General features: G+C 35.0%; 1 protein-coding gene across 2 annotated transcripts; it reads left to right on the plus strand.

Moving 5' to 3' along the window:
• Positions 1-319: 319 nt before the first annotated feature.
• On the plus strand, positions 320-6,577 carry LOC110707047 (serine/threonine-protein kinase D6PKL1-like). Of its 2 annotated transcripts, none has more exons than XM_021885073.1 (3): positions 320-531; positions 1,298-2,402; positions 5,453-6,577. In XM_021885073.1, exons 2-3 carry the CDS (start codon positions 1,444-1,446, stop codon positions 6,333-6,335), a joined length of 1,842 nt encoding a protein of 613 aa, XP_021740765.1. In that variant the 5' UTR covers positions 320-531; positions 1,298-1,443; the 3' UTR covers positions 6,336-6,577. The 2 variants fall into 2 exon arrangements, with proteins under 2 accessions (XP_021740765.1, XP_021740766.1); XM_021885074.1 differs by lacking the exon at positions 320-531 and adding an exon at positions 574-943.
• The last annotated feature ends 14,435 nt before the right edge of the window (positions 6,578-21,012 follow it).

Genomic DNA, 21,012 nt, shown 5'->3' on the forward strand with positions numbered 1-21,012 from the left:
TAAAGAAATTATATTTTGTCAAATATATTTAATCAACTTCAAATATTCGTATGAGATGATACAAAACACTAATACATACTTATATTTATAACTACGGAATACTTATAATATAGTTCGTACTTATGCTAACTCGGAGAATCGCCCGAACTCAAATACCAATTTTGGTACTTGTAGACTTGTAGTAAAAAGGATGGAAACCAAACACTGCCTAAAAAGCATGAGAGACAGGTTGGAGGTCTTAGAGGCCCACATGTTGATTCAGACCCTTAAGTTTGGGACAAAATACATTGAAAATTATTGATACAAAAAAACCTTTTTTTTTTCCTTTCTTTTTCCTCTTCACTTTACCTTTGACCCTCTCATCTCTTAGAGTTAGAGTTGATGGTTGCCCACAAACACCAAACTCTCTCCCAACAATAATCAACAACACCCTTTCCTCTTCTTCACATTCTCTTTTTATCTTTCTCTACAATTTTATCAATCACCTTTTTCTGCACCCAAAACCCTAAAGTTTTGATCTTTGCAACACTGGTAAGTTTTTTAGTATCTGGGTTTTTGGGGTTTCTTCCTTTTTTGTTTAATTGTCATTGGTTTTTTATTTTTTTATTTTTTGGGGGTGTTATTAGGTCTTGGATCCAATTTTACAATAAAGTTTTTGATCAATTTTAGTGGGTCTATTGTGATTGATGGGATCTATACATGCTTTTTGATTGACCCTTTTGTTTGCTTATGATTTTGATTACTCTCTTTACTTTTATATATTTTTTCTTTTTTAATTTCTCAATCAATTTGCTCTTATCTGCTTGTTAATTGTCCTTTTATGATCACTTTGAGCCATTACTTGGCCCGGCATTTATACTGACTGATCAATTTGTCTTGCTCTTGGACAATTGCTAATGTACCTTTCTTTTGGGGGGAATGAACTCGTTTTTTGGTTGTTGAGGTAACTGTGTTTGCAATTATTGTGTTATTTTTCGGGTTTGGGTTCGGTTTCGTTTTGATTCTTTTTTGTTATCTGGGCGTTGTGATTTTTTGATCCGCTCTAGTATGCATTGAAAGAATGAAGGGTGCTTTTAGATTGTAAGAAACTGTGGGAAAACAAGATTTTGAAGGATGATCTTCAATTTTATAGTATATTGGCAGATTACTAGCATATGTTCATTATTCAATACATGTTAATTTATGGGTTTTTAGAGGGGATAATTGTGAAATTAGTAGCTTGTTGATCCATATACTGAAGGTATTTTGTAGATTACTTATATGGTTGTGCTGAAACATTTTGGTTGACTTGTTTCAGACACAAGCCTTGATATTTATGGAGCTAGAAGTGGGAGATTATGGAACTGCAGTTGGTGGGCTTGATGGATTGAAATGATTGGCTTAGTGATGGGTATGCAGAATTGTTTCCATTTATCTTGTCTGTATAAGTGTATATTTATCTAAATGTCGTCAAAACCGAGTGCGAGAACTTCTCCGGATAGGCTGAGGAAAGCCTCTGGTTCTCAGTCTCTTGAAGGGAATACTCGTAGGCCTTCACCTACGCCACCAACGAATAAGCCTAGTAGAACAGAACCATTTACTCCAAATAGGATACCTCCATCTATGCAAAATTTTTCATCAAAGCAAGTTGTGAGTGATAGTGTAGCTGAGAAGAAGTTGTTACATGCTAATCAAAAGGAATCTAGCAATGATTTAGCTGATAAATTTGGTCCTAGTTTGTCTTTGGCTGATGACAAGCTAGTTCCACCTGGGTCATCTGCTCAAAGTATCGGGACTAGAGGATCGGTAGAATTTGGTTCTGAGGATGAGAAGAAAACATCAGAGCAAGGAGTTGGATTATCTTCTGCAAAAGTTAGCGATGGCGCAGGAAGTCTTGCGAAGACAAGTGGTAGCGCAAAGACTAGTGGCCGGGCTGAATTTGTTGAGAGTGGAAAGAGTAGTATGTACAGAGCTAGCACAAGCAGCGATGTGAGTGATGAAAGTACTTGTAGCAGTTTAAGTAGTGTCAACAAACCGCACAAATCACAAGACTTGAGGTGGGAAGCCATCCAGGCTGTCCGTGCACGAGATGGAGCCTTGGGATTAAACCACTTCAGGCTTCTGAAGAGGTTGGGATGCGGTGATATAGGGAGTGTCTATCTGTCGGAGCTAACTGGTACGAAATGTTACTTTGCAATGAAGGTTATGGACAAGGCATCTCTTGCAAGTCGTAAGAAGTTGCTCAGGGCGCAAACAGAGAGAGAAATCTTGCAGTCCCTGGACCACCCCTTCCTGCCAACTCTTTATACTCACTTTGAGACAGAGAAATTTTCATGCTTAGTCATGGAGTTCTGCCCTGGAGGCGACTTGCACACTCTCCGGCAAAGACAGCCTGGGAAGTATTTTACTGAGCAAGCTGTAAAGTAAGATTTTTAGTCCTTTTGCCTATCTGCTTGTCATTTTTTGCATGATGGATTATCTTTCTGAAAATCTCTTGAAGCTTTATTTTAGTTCATGTATGCTGAATGGTAATCCTTTTCAACTTTCATTTGCATCTTCCTCTTTACCTGGGAAGATTTTGTGTGTCAGCTGCAGTGTAACTGCTCCTTTTTTATTTTACCAATGACACTGTTCTAAATTTTTAATATGCCCTGCATGTACTACTTATTTACACGTCTAAGGGGCCTAATCAAACACAATCTTTTTGAAGTTAGAAACCAAAATCTAGATGCGTGCAATTTATGTGTTCAATTGAATCTAGAGTTGTTGCAACAATGAAGTTAAGTTTGTTCATTTAGAGTGACATTAAAAATTATACTTGTAGAAGTTATACCCAAATTTTATAGCATGGAATACGGGTTTTTGTTAAGTTATGTTGCCACGCCTTATAGGCTCAGTCATGGATTTGATTAACTGCTGTATTTTATGCTTGGTGACTTCTGATTGCTGATATCCTGCGGTGATTGAAATTCTTATGATGTACTAGTATATAAGAATTTTTGAAAAGGGCATTCAGATACCTTTTCACTGTAATGGAAGGTGAAGGTGTATTTGAGTATTTCAAAATCACACTGATGAATAAATTAAACCACCCAGAACTGGCTAATCCACGCTAATCTTTTTCCAAGTGTACCTTCTATGGTTGTGTTTGATTTTCATGTACAAAAATTGTGGCATTTTTTTTTTCCTCTCAATACCATGTCCTCAATCCTCATACTTAATGAACAAATGCTGTCAAAATTAGAGTTTTTTTCTTTGATAATTATTTATTTTCTTAAAAATATAAAAACGCGTTCTTGTATATGAATATTATGAAATTAATGTCTTTTAGTATTCACTTTTGAAGAATTTACAATCTTCAGATAGTGCTGCATCTTATGACAAAATGCAAGGATGTTCAGGGTTTATGGTTCAATGCAAAACTACTATAGTTTGCTTCCTTACATATAGTCTAGGTAGTTTGCACTAGATTGTTTCATTAGGTCTAAAAGACCCAATCTACTCTGTATTGGTGCTAGTCAAGCAGTTGATGGTGTAATGTATGCTTTTGCATATCAAGATAGAGAAATCCAGGTAACATATATGTATGTCTAGGATAGGCTACTAAAGGGGGTGTTTGGGGCTTTTGGAATGGGGTGGAATGGTGTTATATCCATTCCAATGTTTGGTTGGAAATTTTATGCTATGGAACCTCATACAATTAGTATCTAATTCTACTCCAACCTCATACAATCTCATACCCACTTCACCCCCTAAATTCTAAATCCACTGTAGACACAAACCCTAACTAAATTCAAATTCATTCCAAGGTAAACCAAATCAATTTAACATAGTTTGAGGTTCTCAATCCAGGCCACCATAGTAAGGGTTCTCAATCCACTCCATTTGATTTTGTTAAACCAAACAACTCCTATGGTCAACTTTGGGAAAAAAAATAATGACAAGAGTAATGGCGGGAAAGAGGTGAATACATTGATGTAGTAGAACTTAAGAACTTATATAGTTCTTACATTGATGTAATGGCAGGACTTCTTGTTGTATATTGTGTTGGTTCTATAGTTTTATGGGATATAGATTCCGTATCTGCAATGAGGAAAAAGGTGCATCTCATGATGCAAGAACAAATATATGTTTGCTGAATGGCATTTATGCAAGTGAAACTGACAATTCCAGGCATTGGAAGAACAAGAACCACTTTTATTTTTCAGAAACACTGGTCCATTTTTTTTGTTAATTGAGATATGCTAATGATCTAGCTCTTCAGAAATCAATAGAGATAGATAGGTGATTGTTGAATATTTTGCTCTTGATGAACTTCTTGTCCCTATTCTGCATAAACAGGGTATTACTGGTTTGTGGATTTGATGGTTTTTATGACCTGTCTTTGGCCATAAGCTTTGCACTTCAACCCTATCTTCTCTGAGCTTGAGCAGAGCTAGCTGCATAACTCAGATCCTGTGAGGTGTGTGGGCACCTTATGTAAGCTGGGTCCCTTAGTCTAATATAAATATTCTTGGTTTGATTTGCTTGATCCGAGTAGAATAAGTATCAGCAAATTTCATCACAAACGAGCTTTGCCTGAATTTGGTCAAGTGCTGTGCTACATTAAGTCCTCACAAATAAAATGTGAACTAGGTTCCTTATTTAGAACTAGTTTCTTGATCTGAGGTGGGAATAGAGGCAATATGCTTATTAGTCACTCATACAAACATTGCTAAGGTTAAAGATGCTTTAACCAGCCTGAGCTGGAGAAGCGCTTAGGGTCATTACAGAAGTAATTTGGTTTAGTTTGCTCAATTAGGCTAAATCATGCATCTATGTCCAGATTTCTGATGTGATGACGATGAAAAAAATTGATGATATATATTTCTTGTTTGAATATACTAACCTCACAAGAATTGTTAGACACGAAAAATTTAATGGTATAATAACATTACGATCTCCTGAATATTGAAGTACCAAAGCGGTAATATAAAAATGGTTCCTAGTGAACAAAAAAGTTTGGGTATCCCCATATTTCTGTAGATGTTATATTGCACATACTTTACTACTTGAAGGGAGGGATCTATGACACGCCATTTAGCCTGTGTTTTGAATACAATGTCAATTGCATTTGCAGCTCACAAACGTGCTTAGTCAGAATGTTGATGGTTCATGAAACATTTTCTCTTGTAGTTTGCTGTCCAAATATGATAGTGTAAACATTCCAGGCATCAATTCTTATCATTTTTTTTTTTGTTACATCTTTAACTGCTTCTAATCACCATGTTTATAATGAAAATGGGTGAAGTTATGTTTTAACTATAATCCTACCTTGTAATTTAGTCCTAGTTTACGACATTATGAGTGACTGAGTGTCTGCTGAGAATTGAGTATATGTTTGAAAGTGAAATTATTCAAGATTTCTAATTGAACTCCTGACCATTGATTTAACCTATATGCTTATTCTCTACATTATCATGTTGACTTACAGGTTTTATGTAGCAGAAGTCCTCCTAGCTATGGAATACCTTCATATGCTTGGGATTATTTACCGTGACCTCAAACCAGAAAACGTCCTGGTGAGGGAAGATGGTCATATTATGCTCTCTGACTTTGATCTTTCACTTCGGTGTGCTGTAAGCCCCACACTTGTCAAGTCAGCAGCCGTTGAGAACGAAGGCTTAAAGAAGAGCTCTGGTTATTGTGTACAGCCTGCCTGCATTGAACCCTCTTGTATTCAGCCATCATGCGTTGCCCCCACAACGTGTTTTACTCCCAGACTCTTTTCTAGCAAATCCAAAAAAGAGAAGAAATCTAAAACAAAAAACGAAGTTGGCAACCAAGTTAGCCCACTACCTGAGCTCATTGCAGAACCCACAAGTGCCCGATCAATGTCGTTTGTTGGGACCCATGAGTACCTGGCTCCGGAAATCATCAAAGGTGAGGGACATGGTAGCGCGGTTGATTGGTGGACTTTTGGGATATTTTTGTATGAACTCTTGTTTGGAAAGACACCATTTAAGGGATCGGGGAATCGAGCAACCCTCTTCAACGTCGTTGGGCAGCCTTTGCGGTTCCCAGAGTCACCCGCTGTCAGTTTTCAGGCAAGGGATCTGATCAGAGGCTTGTTAGTGAAGGAACCGCAGCATAGGTTGGCCTACAAACGAGGAGCAACAGAGATTAAGCAACATCCCTTCTTTGAAGGTGTAAATTGGGCTTTGATCCGGTGTGCCAGCCCTCCAGAAATACCAAGGCCAGTGGAGTTTGAGCGAATTCGCGTTCCTCCTGCGTCATCAAGCGAGAAAGCTGCTATGGCTGTCGGTATGCCGGACCAGAAAGGGTCCGATAATTATTTGGAATTTGATTTCTTTTAAATTATTTAGCCCATTGCTGTTTGATGTTAAAAATTGAGAGAAGATGTAGAGTTGGCTGAAAACACTACAGGTATGATGTCAACAGATTATGAACTTTAGGTATTTTTTTTCTTTTTTTCATGTGGTTTATATTTTGATCATATGTTTGTTTGACATTGACAAAGGGTTGCATAATTAGAGTGGCAGAAGTTCAATGTATTTTCAGTGAAATTGAAGTGCTCAAATTTCTTTCTTTTTCTTGCTATAGTTGTATAACTATAATAATCACTTTCTCCCTCCCCCGCCCCCTCCTATTTTGAACAAACTTGCTGCATTTAGTTGTTCGAGCATTATACGAAGTATTAGATATCGATTCCGGTTCTTTTCATGTGAAAATATGTTGTTCTATTATCAACGTCTTCCATGTTTCGTCATCTGAATACATCTGCTGGGTAATTTTTGGTTGGTTGCCTTTTGAAAGGCGTTATGTCTTACTTTAGTTGGTTTCCTTATGAAAGGTGTGATGTATACCTTAATGTACCTCAAGTTAGTCAAGTAACATTATTATTTCAAAATTTCGCATGGTCTAATATGAATTTGTGTAATTTTTGTAAGAAAGTTGTCATTATACAAAGTAATTTTTACAGTTATGCTTACTCTAGGCCTCCTGGGTCAAACGTGTTTTTAGTCTTAATTTTCTAAGAGCTTTCATTACCACTGTACTGTTCTCTGGACTCTGGTATTTGATTTTGGCTTGAGACTTTTTATGCAATTATGCATAGAGCTGTCAAAAGTTGACCCGACCTGAAATACCGATTCAAATCCGATTATTAACCGACCCATCTAAACCCAAAAAATGGTGACCCAAACCCGACTTGACCCGACCTGAAACCAAACCTAAACCCGAGTTGACCCGAACCCGAACATGAAATGACCTGGATATGACCCGACCCGAATGTAACCCGTAAATTATTGACCTGAACTGAACCCGACTTGAACCGAAATTGACCCAAACCCGTTTTAACCCGTTAAAATTTGAATTTAACCCGACTTGTTACTAACTTGACTTGAATTCAACCCGACCTGTTCCTAACCCAACCCGAATTTAATCCAACCTTTTACAAACCCGTCTCGAAATCAACCCGACTTGTTATTGACCTGACCCAAATTCAACCCGACTTGTTTTTTACTCGACCCGAATTTTAGCAGGCCTATTACTAACCCGACCCAAAAATACAACCCGATCTGTTACTAACCTGACCCAAAATCAACACGACTTGTTATTGACCCAACCTAAATTCAACCTAAATTAATCCTAACTCGATTTCAAATCACCTTAAATGCTATTTAGACCACCTTATTACTGTTGATCAAAGCATTTTGTCTAGGGAGACCAAGTCGGTCCAGGCCAGCAAAAGAAAGGAGCATCATCCTCAAATTTAAGAGTTAAATATAGTATATATTTGTTGTATGGTCAAAGGAGATAATTATCTTCTTAAATTATAAATTATATTTCCCTAGTATATTGCTATATATATTATATTCAAAGGAAATAATTAGCTTGATAAAAATGATAATTATCTATTTATAGTTAGTTGAACCTGAATATGACCTGACTTGGAAATGACCCGACTTGATTGTAACCTGCAAATTATTGACTTGAACATAACCCGACTTGACTCCGAGAATGACCCGACTTGGAAATGACCCAACTTGATTATAACCCTCAAATTATTGACTTGAACCGAACCCGACTTGGACCCGAGAATGGCTCGACTTAAAAATGAGCCGACCTGATTATTACCCGCAAATTATTGACTTGAACCGAACCAGACTCAAACCCGAGAATGACCTGACCTGATTCTAACTCGCATATCATTGACTTGAATCGAACCTGACTCGAACCCGAGAATTACCCTAACCCGTAAAACCCGACCCAAATGTCACCCGACCTGTTAATAACCCGACCTAAACCCAACCCAAACCCCATAAAAAGTATGACCCAACATGACCCGACTCAAGCATGACCCAACCAGAACTCGACCCGCATAGGTTGTGAAATTAATCTGAATCGACTCGACCCAAACCTGACCCGTTTACCCGAATTGAAAGCTCTACCCGAAACATCCAAAATTTCTCAAAAGTGTGGATATTAGCCTTCAATTTTGGAATTTTTTTGACCGGAAATAAAAATTGCCGAAATGTTACCATGGTACCTGATAACCTTTGGGAGTCCAATTGATTGGGTGGATCCATTCAATTTGCCTTTAAAAGGCCAATTTACCAATTTACAACGTACACTGATTTCATTAATTCAAGTCTACCACGAAAATTTATGACAACATATAATGATCATATATGATTCCAAACGGGATTATATAACTCCGAGATGTATCCCCTAAAATCTCAAGCCTTTTCGACACGGGGCCCCGAAACCTCCAAAATTTCTCAAAAAGCGTGGATATTAGCCTTCAATTTTGAAATTTTTTGACTTTATTTCGCCCGGAAATAAAAATTGCCGAAAGGTTTACCATGGTCCCTAATATCCTATGGGAGTCCAATTGGGTGGGTGGAACCATCCAATTTGCCATTTAACGGCCAATTTACCGACTTACAACTTGCACCGATTTCATTAATTCAAGCCTACCACGAACATTTATGACAACATATAATGATCATATATGGTTCCAAACGGCATTATATGACCCTGAGATTTATCTCCTAAAATCTCAAGACTTTTCGACACCTAGCCCCGAAACCTTCAAAATTTCTCAAAAAGCATGGATATTAGCCTTCAATTTTGGATTTTTTTGACTTTTTTTCGCATAGAAATAAAAATTGCCGAATCGTATACCATAGTCCCTAATACCCCCTGGGAGTCCAATTGGTCCCTAATACCCCCGGGAGTCCAATTGGGTGGGTGGAACCATCCAATTTGCCTTTAAACAACCAATTTATCGATTTACATGTTACAACTTGCACCGATTTCATTAACTCAAACCTACCACGAACACTTATGCCAACAAATAATGATTACATATGGTTCCAAATAACATTATATGACCCCGAGATGTATTCTCTAGAATTTCAAGACTTTTACCGAGCCCCTAAGACTCTAAATTTTTCAAAAAGCGTGGATATTCGCCTTCAATTTTTAAATTTTTTGACTTTTTTTTTGTCCATAAATAAGAATTGTCGAAATGTTTTCCATGGACTATAATACCCTCTCTGAGTCCAATTGGGTAGGTGGAACCATCCAATTTTCCTTTAAACGACCAATTTATCGATTTACAACTTGCACCGATTTCATTAATTCAAGCATGCCACGAACATTCATGAAAAATATAATGATCATATATGGTTCCAAACAGCATTATATGACCCCAAGATGTATCCCCTAAAATTTCAACACTTTTTGACACCGGGTCCCGAAACCTCCAAATTTTCTCAAAAAGCGTTGATATTAGTCTCCAATTTTGGAATTTTTAGACTTTTTTTTGCCTAAAAATAAAAATTCCCAAAATGTTTACCATGGTCCCTTATACCTTTCGGGAGTCCAATTGGGTGGGTGGAACCATCCAATTTGTCTTTAAATGACCTATTTACCGGTTTATAACTTGCACCGATTTCATTAATTCAAGCCTACCACGAACATTTATGACAACAAATAATGATCATATAAGGTTCCAAACAGTATTATATGACCCCGAGATGTATCCCATAGAATTTAAACACTTTTCGACACCAGGCTTCGAAACCTCCAAAATATCTCAAAAAGCGTGGATATTAGCCTTCAGTTTTTGAATTTTTTGACTTTTTTCGCTCGAAAATAAAAATTACCGAAATATTTACCATGGTCCTTAATACCATCCGGGAGTCCCATTGGGTGGGTGGAACCATCCAATTTACCTTTAAACGACCAATTTACCGGTTTACAACTTGCATCGATTTCATTAACTAATGCCTACCACGAACATTTATGACAACAAATAATGATCATATAGTGTTCCAAACATCATTATATGACCCTAAGATGTATCCCCTAAAATTTCAAGACTTTTCGACACCGGGTCCCGAAACCTCCAAAATTTCTCAAAAAGCGTGGATATTAGTCTTCAATTTTGGAATTTTTAGACTTTTTTTTACCCAAAATTAAAAATTCCCGAAATGTTTACCATGGTCCCTTATATCCTCTGAGAGTCCAATTGGGTTGGTGAAACCATCCATTTTGCCTTTAAACGGCCAATTTAATTACCGGTTTACAACTTTCACGGATTTCATTAACTCAAGCCTACTACGAACATTTATGACAACATATAATGATCATATATGGTTTCAAGCGGCATTATATGACACCGAGATGTATCCCCTAAAATATTAATAATTTTCTACACCAGGCCCCAAAACCTCTAAAATTTTTTAAAAACGTGGATATTAACTTCAATTTTGAATTTTTTTTTATTTTTTTCGCTGGGAAATAAAAAATTGCCGAAATGTTTACCCTGTTCCCTAATACCTTCCAGGAGTGCAATAAGGTGGGCGATGGAACCATCCAATTTGCCTTTAAACGACCAATTTACCGGTTTACAATTTGCATCGATTTCATTAATTCAAGCCTACCACGAACATTTATGACAACAAATAATGATCAAATATGGTTCCAAACGGCGTTATATGACCTCGAGATGTATCCCATAGAATTTCAAGACTTTTCGACACCGGGCCCTGAAACCTCCAAAATTTCTCAAAAAGCGTATACATTAGCCTTCAATTTTGGAAAATTTTGACTTTTTACGCCAGAAAATAAAAATTGTTGAAATATTTACCATGGTCCCTAATATCCTCCGGTAGTCCAATTGGGTGGGTGGAACCATCCAATTTGCCTTTAAACGGTCAATTTACCGATTTACAACTTGCACCGATTTCATTAACTTAAGCCTACCCTGAACATTTATGACAACAAATAGTGATCATATATGGTTCCAAATGAAATTATATGAGTCTGAGATGTATTCCCTAGAATCTCAAGACTTTTCGATACCAGGCCCCGAAACCTCCAAAATGAAAAAGCGTGGATATTAGCCTTAAATTTTGGAAATTTTTTTGACTTTTTTTCGCCGGAAAATAATAATTGCCGAAATGTTTACCATGGTTTCTAATATCATTCGTGAGTCCAATTGGGTGGGTGGAACCATCCAATTTTCCTATAAACGGCCTATTTACCAGTTTATAACTTGCACCGATTCATCAACTCAAGCTTACCACGAACATTTATGACAACAAATAATGATCATGTATGGTTCCAAAATGGAATTAAATGACCCTGAGATGTATCCCCTACAATTTTAAGACTTTTCGACACCGGGCCCTAAATCCTTCAGAATTCTCAAAAGCGTGGATATTAGCATTCAATTTTTCAATTTTTGACTTTTTTTTTGCCTGGGAAAAAAAATTGCCGAAATTTTTACCATACTCCCTAATACCGTCCAGGAGTCCCATTGGGTGGGTGGAACCATACAATTTCTCTTTAAACAACCAATTTACCGGTTTACAACTTGCATCGATTTCATTAACTCAAGCCCTACCACGAACATTTATGACAACAAATAATGATCATATATGGTTCCAAACAGCATTATATGACCTCGAGATGTATCCCATAAAATTTAAAAACTTTTCGACACTGTGCTCCGAAACCTCCAAAATTTCTCAAAAAGCGTGGATATTAGTCTTCAATTTTGGATTTTTTAGATTTTTTTTTCGCCCGGGAATAAAAATTGCCGAAATTTTTACCATGGTACCTAATACCCTCTGGGAGTCCAATTGGGTTGGTGGAACCATCCAATTTGCCTTTAAATGGTCAATTTAATTACAGGTTTACAACTTGCACAAATTTCATTAACTCAAGCCTACTACGAACATTTTTTATGACAACATATAATGATTATAAAAGGTTCCAAACGACATTATATGACCCCGAGATGTATCCCCTAAAATTTCAAAACTTTTCGACATCGTGCCTCGAAACCTCCAAAAATTTTCAAAAAGCATGGATATTAGCCTTCAATTTTGAAATTTTTTGATTTTTTTTCGCCTGAAAATAAAAATTTCCGAAATGTTTACCATGGTCCCTAATACCTATGGGAGTCCAATTGGGTGGATGGAACCATCCAATTTCCTTTAAACGACCAATTTACCGATTTACAATTTGCACCGATTTCATTAATTCAAGCCTACCACGAACATTTATGACAACAAATAATGATCATATAAGGTTCCAAATAGTTTTATATGACCCCGAGATGTATTCCATAGAATTTCAGCACTTTTCGACACCGGGCTCCGAAACCTCCAAAATTTCTCAAAAAGCGTGGATATTAGCCTTCAGTTTTTGAATTTTTTGACTTTTTTTCGCCCGGAAATAAAAATTGCCGAAATGTTTACCATGGTCCCTAATATCCTCCGGGAGTCCAATTGGGTGTGTAGAACCATTCAATTTTCTTTTAAATAGCCAATTTACCGGTTTACAACTTGCACCAATTTACCGATTTATAACGGCCAATTTTATTAACTTGCACCGAACTCGACTTGAACCGAAATTGACCCAAACCCGTTATAATCCGTCAAAACTTGAATTTAACCCTACTTGTTACTAACCTGACCTGAACTTAACCCGACCTGAATTTAACATAACCTTTTACAAATCCGACTCGAAATCAACCCGACTTGTTATTGACCTGACCCAAATTCAACCTGACTTGTTATTGACCCAACCCTAATTTTACCATACCTATTACTTACCCAACCCAAAAATTCAACCCGATATGTTACTAACCCAACTCCAAATTAACACGACTTGTTATTTATCCGACCTAAATTCAACCCAAGTTGTTACTGACCAGATTTCAAATCACATTAAATGCAATTTAGACCACCTTACTATTGTTGATCAAAGAATTTTGTCTTGGGAGACCAAGTCAGTCCAGGCCAGCAAAAGTAAGGAGCATCATCCTCAAATTTAAGAGTTAAATATAGTATATATTTGTTGTATGGTCAAAGGAGATAATTATATTCTTAAATTATAAACTATATTTCCCTAGTATATTGCTATATATATTATATTCAAAGGAAATAATTAGCTTGATAAAAATGATAATTATCTATTTATAGTTAGTTGAACCCGAATATGACCTGACTTGGAAATGATCGACCTGACGTGATTGTAACCTGCAAATTATTGACTTGAACATAACCCGACTTGAATCTAAGAATGACCTGACTTGGAAATGACTCAACCTGATTATAACCAGCAAATTATTGACTTGAACCAAACCCAACTTGAACCCGAGAATGACTCGTCTTGAAAATGACCCGACTTGATTATAATCCGCAAATTATTGACTTGAATCGAACCCAACTCAAACCTGAGAATGACCCAACCTGATTCTAACCCGTCAATTATTGACTTGAATCGAACTCGACTCGAACCCGAGAATTACCCTAACCCGTTTTAACCCGACCTATTGTTCACCAGACCCGAATGTAACCCGACCTGTTATTAACACGACCTAAACCTGACCCAAACCCAATAAGAAGTATGACCCGACGTGACCCGACTCAAGCATGACCTAACCCAAACTCGACCCGCATAGGGTATAGAATTAATTTGAACTAACACAACCCGAGTTGAGCCGACCCACTCTTACCCGACCCGTTTACCCAAATTGACAGCTCTAATTATGCACACAAACTCAAACAATAACATTTTATTTATTTTCATTTACTTTGTTATATTTTAATTTATGTCATATTTGGATCTTTAGAGACTTATTTCAAATCCAACCACCCAAAATGCCTCTTGGGGTTTCGTGAAGTTTTGGGAAGCACCTCAACCTCTTTTCTTCTAGGTTTAAAATAGTCGAAAATTAAAGGTTATAATGAGTGAATTTATTGGACAATTTTCACATGTTTTGAAATTAAGTGTCGAATATGTTTTGGATGGTAAAGTATGCATCATGACATCAGATAATATTGTTTGGAATAATATATGGCCATTAGTTTGTCACATATATAAAGGATCGTGACTGTCTTGACCGAGTAAATGAAAGGAGATACCATACAAAGGCAAAATGGGCGGTTTCAAGTTTCAACTACCAAATGACTTCCTAGGGTATTGTGAGGTATATGGGAATAACTCCGACCTCTTTCCATTCCAAGATTAAATAAGTCAAAATAATCCAAAAATGAAGGTTATAATGCGTAGAATATATCATTTTTAGTGGTTTCGGGACCTGTTGTCGAAAACTTTCGAAGAGTAAGGGTCGCTATCCAAAATCATATAATGTTGTTTAGAAGAATTGGAACTATATAATTGTAGGGACCACCAATTGATCATGGAAGTTTGTGCTTGGCTAGAGTTAGTGAAGGGAGCTGAGTCGTGTTCGTAAACGCTAAAAATATAAAGTTTTTATAGATAGAGTGGACAATTCCAACCACTGCACCTAAATGGCCTCCTAGGTTTTTGTCGTGTCCATGGAAAACATATCAACCTTTTCTTTTCTTGATTGAAAAAGTAAAAATGTTTGAAATCTAAAAAATTGTCAAAATTATTCTAAAAGCTTAAATTGATCGTTTAAAGGCAAAATGGGGCAGTTCAAGCCATCTATATGACCTCCTGGGATGTTGTGGGGTATGAGAAAAACCCTAACATATTTCCTTTCTAGGTTAGAAAAATAGAAAATTGTACAATTTTAAAGGCATTTTCATTAAAAAAAATTCCAAATTAAAGTTAATGTGTGGGGCATCGATCCCCCCGGGTCATATAAGTCCGTTTAAATCTACAAGTGGTTTATTAATAGTTTCCACACACCTTTTAATAATGACAATGGTTCAATTCTCGTTACCAATCTTATATCCCAAATCATAAGGGGGTGAAAATTACCTCCTTTAATGACGTTTTACTAGATAAGTTACTGAAGAGGTACAACATAAATTAATTACTCCATAGAAAAAAATGAATGTAGGCTCCCTATAAATCAAGAGGATTAGGCAACAATTCAACATCTCTAGTCAATTGTCACAAACGTACAACAATTTAGGTCAATAATGTAGTCCAAATTCCAAAGTCCAATTAATTTTAAAGTCGCCTATTTCATCATATTTTGGCCAACGAGTTTTGTGATGACTTAGCTTAGACTAGCCAAGTTGGCGATTTCCATTTGATTACAGAGTGCAACTGAACAAATTAAGTGTATAAACTTTTTTAACACAAAACGAAGAAACATATATATATTACTTTAGTAATTGTATAATATAAATTAAGTGTATAAACTAATGATCAAAGTTTATAAACTTTGACCACTTTCGATCCTATTATCTTTGCTTAAATGATTGTGTGTTATTAGGCCTTTACACATACTGCACCATTTTTTGCAATTTTAACACGTGAGACTTCATTGACGCTACTGTCTGCCTTGGCCTTCTCGGCCGTCACAAACTCACAAGCCCTACAAACTTCCTTTTGCCCATACTCACAGGCTTGAGTGCAATGAGCAAAAAAATTCCCTTTGGTGTGTGCACATACCATGCATGCACCCGGATATATATAATTATTTTCACTTGTTGATAATTAACAAGGGTGTGTTTTATGATCCGATATACAAAATACTCAGATAATGACAATTGATATGCGGAGTATTAGCTTACATTATCATTTGGAATTTTGTTAGATTTTTAAAGTTTGTCATCACTAACATCTAATGACAAAGATTTATCGATCTCATCTACATCACTCAATTCCCCTAATAATAAGTGGGGAGCCAACTTGGACATGTGCCCTCGGTGAGGTGAGCAGGTTAGTTGCTTTGCTAAATTGAATATGGGCAAAGGCAAAGCATTTTGCTAATAATAATCGTATATGCCTCGAACTAGAAGCTTTCCACAAGTAGGGAAAGAATACATACTTGTAGTACGTACATTTAATTATTTGAGCATCTTTTTTGGGTGAAGGATGGATGACTTTGGTGTTTCTTGTCATTATGTGTGGTTTGTGGTTTAGTAATACTCGTACCTTTGAATGTGGTTCATAATTAAAGTTATTAGATTAGAGAGACAAGATGGCTAAAAATAATGCCTTCAAATTGTCTCCTTTCTTTAATTTGCCTAACTAATCAAAAGTATTTGCTTGATTAAGGAAATATTATACTTGTTAATTAGGTTACAATGAACATAATCTAGTTTTTTGTTTGGTCAGAACTTGTGAGAAATGTTTAACTTAAAATATACTTGTATATTTATTATTTGGCTACAAGTATAACACTCTTTGAAAAAAAAAAAATCCATAAAATTATTTGCGTTAGCTAAAATAATAGGTAGAATAATTGATAAAAAATGAATGGAAGAAGTAGTGTTTCTCGTCTTTTATTCAATAATTTAATCTTGTTATTTGTCTTTGGCATATAGAATAGTTGATAAAAAATGAATGGAAGAAGTAGTGTTTCTCGTCTTTTATTCAACAATTTAGTCATGCTATTTGTCTTTGGCAATTACTCAATTCCCCTACCTACCTCACTAGTTTTTGTGATGTCCAATAAACTATGCTTAATTCGGTTTAATTATAAACTCGTTATATAAATTAATAATTATTTTAATCAAGCACTATGAAAGTGACTCGTATCTAATCTTTCCTTTTCAATATATTAACATCTAAATCAAAGTGATGATCGGTATCTAATCATCTCTTTGTAAGAAGAACCACTTCCATTTAATTAGTTGATTAATCTTAACAACGCAATTAATTAAGTGAAGATTAAGATAATACAATATATGAATGTGATAAGAAGAGAATAATAACGAACTATATGGATGACACTGCATGACATATAATTATGCACATACACAAATACAGTCCGTTAATAGACAAAGCACAAAGGTATAGATGCCCATCTTATTTTACGTCTTTTGGTTGACATTGTTAGGAAGAATATTCATATCTTTTTTCATAACTAAAATTGCACTGCCTAGCTCTTTATTTTTAAGCAATGGCCAACATTTAGTACCTATATACTTTTTTTTTTTCTTTTTTGGGGGGAAATGGGAGTGGGGGATCGGAAGAACGAGGATAAATGCCCTTTATTACAATATACCTTAGCAACAACGACGCAATTACCTAATATATATGTGTGTGTGAAAGAAGAGGTTGTAATATGTAAGGATCTAGCTATATATAAGGACAAACGGATATTGAGTAAATATCTTGTTGATTAAGTTCTCGTTCTCTCGTTTGCATTAAATATATCCGTGTTAAAAGGTTAAATTTCGATATTTAGCTACTCTTGATACATGTTGATGTAAAATGATAAATATACAAAACGACTATGTATTGACGATCAATGATATTTAAAAATAAAAAATAAAAAAATCGATCTATAATTAGATAACACTTAAGATAAATCCAAAAATTAACTCGTAATAGTTGCTTATTAACATATATATATACTAGTTTTGTGCTCGTGCGATGCCCGGGTTGTTTATTGAATTTAAAGATAATTTTTTTAATCTATATGTCAAATTTTAAAATATACCATTGATACAAAATTAGCTTATTAATGTGCTTTTGTGATGATTTACTATCTAGTAGGCATGTAATGACTAATAATAATGTTATTGGAGGAAATGTTCGATTTAATACATTAAAAAAAACAAATAATAAAGTAAATCAGATAAATGTTCAAAGCTCGTTGGGTTGACCAGAACCAAAATCTTTGGGCAAGGGTTGAACATTTCTTGACTCGTAATCTAAAGTGAACTCAATCCGAGATGATTCATGACCCGATCCTAATTGACAGGTTTATGTAGTAATAAAATCCTATTGGTTGTGAAGTATATTATTTTAACCTATTATTATATATTATAAATAGATGTTATACGCTTTAAACTAATTATTTCACTCCTAAAAAATATTATGACATGAAAAATAAATTTATACCATAATTTTTGAGAATTATAATCTAATAATTTTTTTTGAATAAAATTATAATTCAATTTGTATCTCTGAAATGTTGGTATTTTATCGAAAATAAAATTCTAAACTTAAAATTTTATCCAAATAGAATTCTAAATTAACTTTTTTTTTTATCTTATGAAGTTTATTTAAATCTTTCCAACGTGTTGCGACACTTGGCAAAAAGTTAGAACGCCAAGTGTCGCAACGTCGTGACCTGGCTAAAAGTTTAGCTTTATATATATATATATATATATATATATATATATATATATATATATATATATATATATATATATATATATATATATATATATATATATATTATCTTATGAAGTTTATTTAAATCTATCCAACGTGTTGCGACACTTGGCAAAAAGTTAGAACGCCAAGTGTCGCACACTACTAGAAAACACCTTAATTGCGACGGAAAAAGTTCGTCATAAACTATGTAAATTCCGTCGTAAAATTGGTTTACGACGGAATTCCGTCGTAAATGGTTGTCGGAAAACCCTTTGTAGGAAAATGGCCATTAATCACATTAGTCATAAAGCACAATATATATTCATTGTAGATCAAACTGTTATGGAAATGCAAATGAGAAGAGAAATGATTTCCAAGGGTCCTTATCACTCCAACCTAACCCATCCTTGTACGTTCAATCTCACTAGTGAATGTATGCCAGAATTTCAATTCTATCGAAAATCCGGCAGCATCTCCCTACAGTCCTCGAGTACACAATATAGGCGATTAGAAACACCTATATATGTACCTAGAGAACATTGTAGAGAAATGACAAGCAAGGATCTTCCTTAGAATTAAAACAAAGGAATACATTCACCACCTAAGTGAGAATAAACGTACAAGGGCAGTCCCAACCGGGGACTATTCAAGACATACTCCTAATGTGTATGCCTTGAACGGGTATCTAGGCATATGATTATGCAAATGATTTTTTTAAAAAATATATATACTTAACTAACATACAAAAAATTATACAAATATATCATAATTAAACTTAACATAAACAAACATATCATAAAACTAATCTAAAGTTTCATAATATTAAACTAATCTAATATACTTTAGTAAAACTAAACTAAATTAAACCACATTATATTAAAATAAACTAAACTAAAGTTTCATAATATTAAACTAATCTAATATACTTTAGTAAAACTAAACTAAATTAAACCACATTATATTAAAATAAACTAAACTAAAGTTTCATAATATTAAACTAATCTAATATACTTTAGTAAAACTAAACTAAATTAAACCACATTAAAAAGTAAACAAAACAAAACTAAACTAACATACTTACACAAAAAAAAAGTAACTAAACTAAACTAAAACACATTATATTAGGGTTTGTAATGTGACTAACCTTTAGATCTGCACTTGTTTTTGACAAATTGTACAAATCCTACATACAAAATATTTTAAAAAAATAATTAAATTAAATAAATAAGAGTTTATTATTAAAAAAAAATTAAAAAAAATTGGGGAAAGGACAACTTACCAACTGCTTCAGCCACGGCGAGGGAAGGGAGGAGGCCGGAGGCTGCGGTGGTCAAGGGAGGCTGCGGTTGTGGTGTCAAGGAAGGCTGCAGATATGAATGTGTTGTAAAAAAAACCGAATAAAAAAAAACAACAAAAAACAAAAACAACTTACCTAGACGTGGCGCCGGCAACAACCAGAAGCGTCAACGGATGGTCGCCGGAAAACGGAGGCTCGACCTCTTTCTCTTTCTCCTTTTCGTCCTCTTTCGCTTTCTCCTTTTCGTCCTCTTTCTCCTTTTCGTCCTCCTTTCGTTTTGGTCTTCGTCGGCGGCAGATTGGTGAAGACCGGCGCCGGAATCGGGACGGCCGGCGACGGATGCCCCTTTTTCTCTTTCCCTCTCTCTTTCTCTCTCCTTCTCTTTCTTCTGTTTCCAATTCGATTTTTTAGGTTTAGTCCAATTTGGGTATTTTTTAAAAAAACGTATAATCTTGCGACGGAATTTTTTTCCCTTGTAATTTTCATTTTACGACGGAATATTCCGTCGCAAACATATTTTCGACGAAATATTCAGTCGTAAAAAGAAAATTACGAGGGAAAAAAATTCCGTCGCAAGATTACTACGGAATTTTCGTCGTAGATATTTAAATCCGTCGTAAAGTTGCGAGGGAAAAAAATCCGTCGTAATTTTTGAATTTTGCGACGGAAAAACCGTCCGTCGGAAGTAAACCATCGCTATTTTGCCTATTTCTAGTAGTGACAACGTCGTGACCTGGCTAAAAGTTTAGCTTTATATATTAGTTATATGATATATATATATATATATATATATATATATATATATATATATATATATATTAAAAAATTCGTATAATAGAAAATGGAAGAGTATTAATTTTGCTATCAACTGAACTTGCATGCAACAATAATTAAATTAAATTAAGAATGAAGCATGCAACTCCTTTCTTGGCGATGTATGAAACTCTATAACAGATATTATACAAGTATATAGTATAAACAATACATCCGTACCTTGTTAAAAAAAAACTCTTATTAATCATCATTGATGACATGTATATATTTGTTAATTGTATTCAATTCTTTTTTGTTTTTTGTCAGAGTTTGTTAGTTGTATTCTAATCTAGCTTTAAATAAACACAATTACACATATGATCGTAATGCATTATCTAAATATA

Source organism: Chenopodium quinoa, unplaced genomic scaffold (genome assembly GCF_001683475.1).
Source record: "Chenopodium quinoa cultivar QQ74 unplaced genomic scaffold, ASM168347v1, whole genome shotgun sequence".
NCBI classification, from domain to species: Eukaryota; Viridiplantae; Streptophyta; class Magnoliopsida; order Caryophyllales; family Amaranthaceae; genus Chenopodium; species Chenopodium quinoa.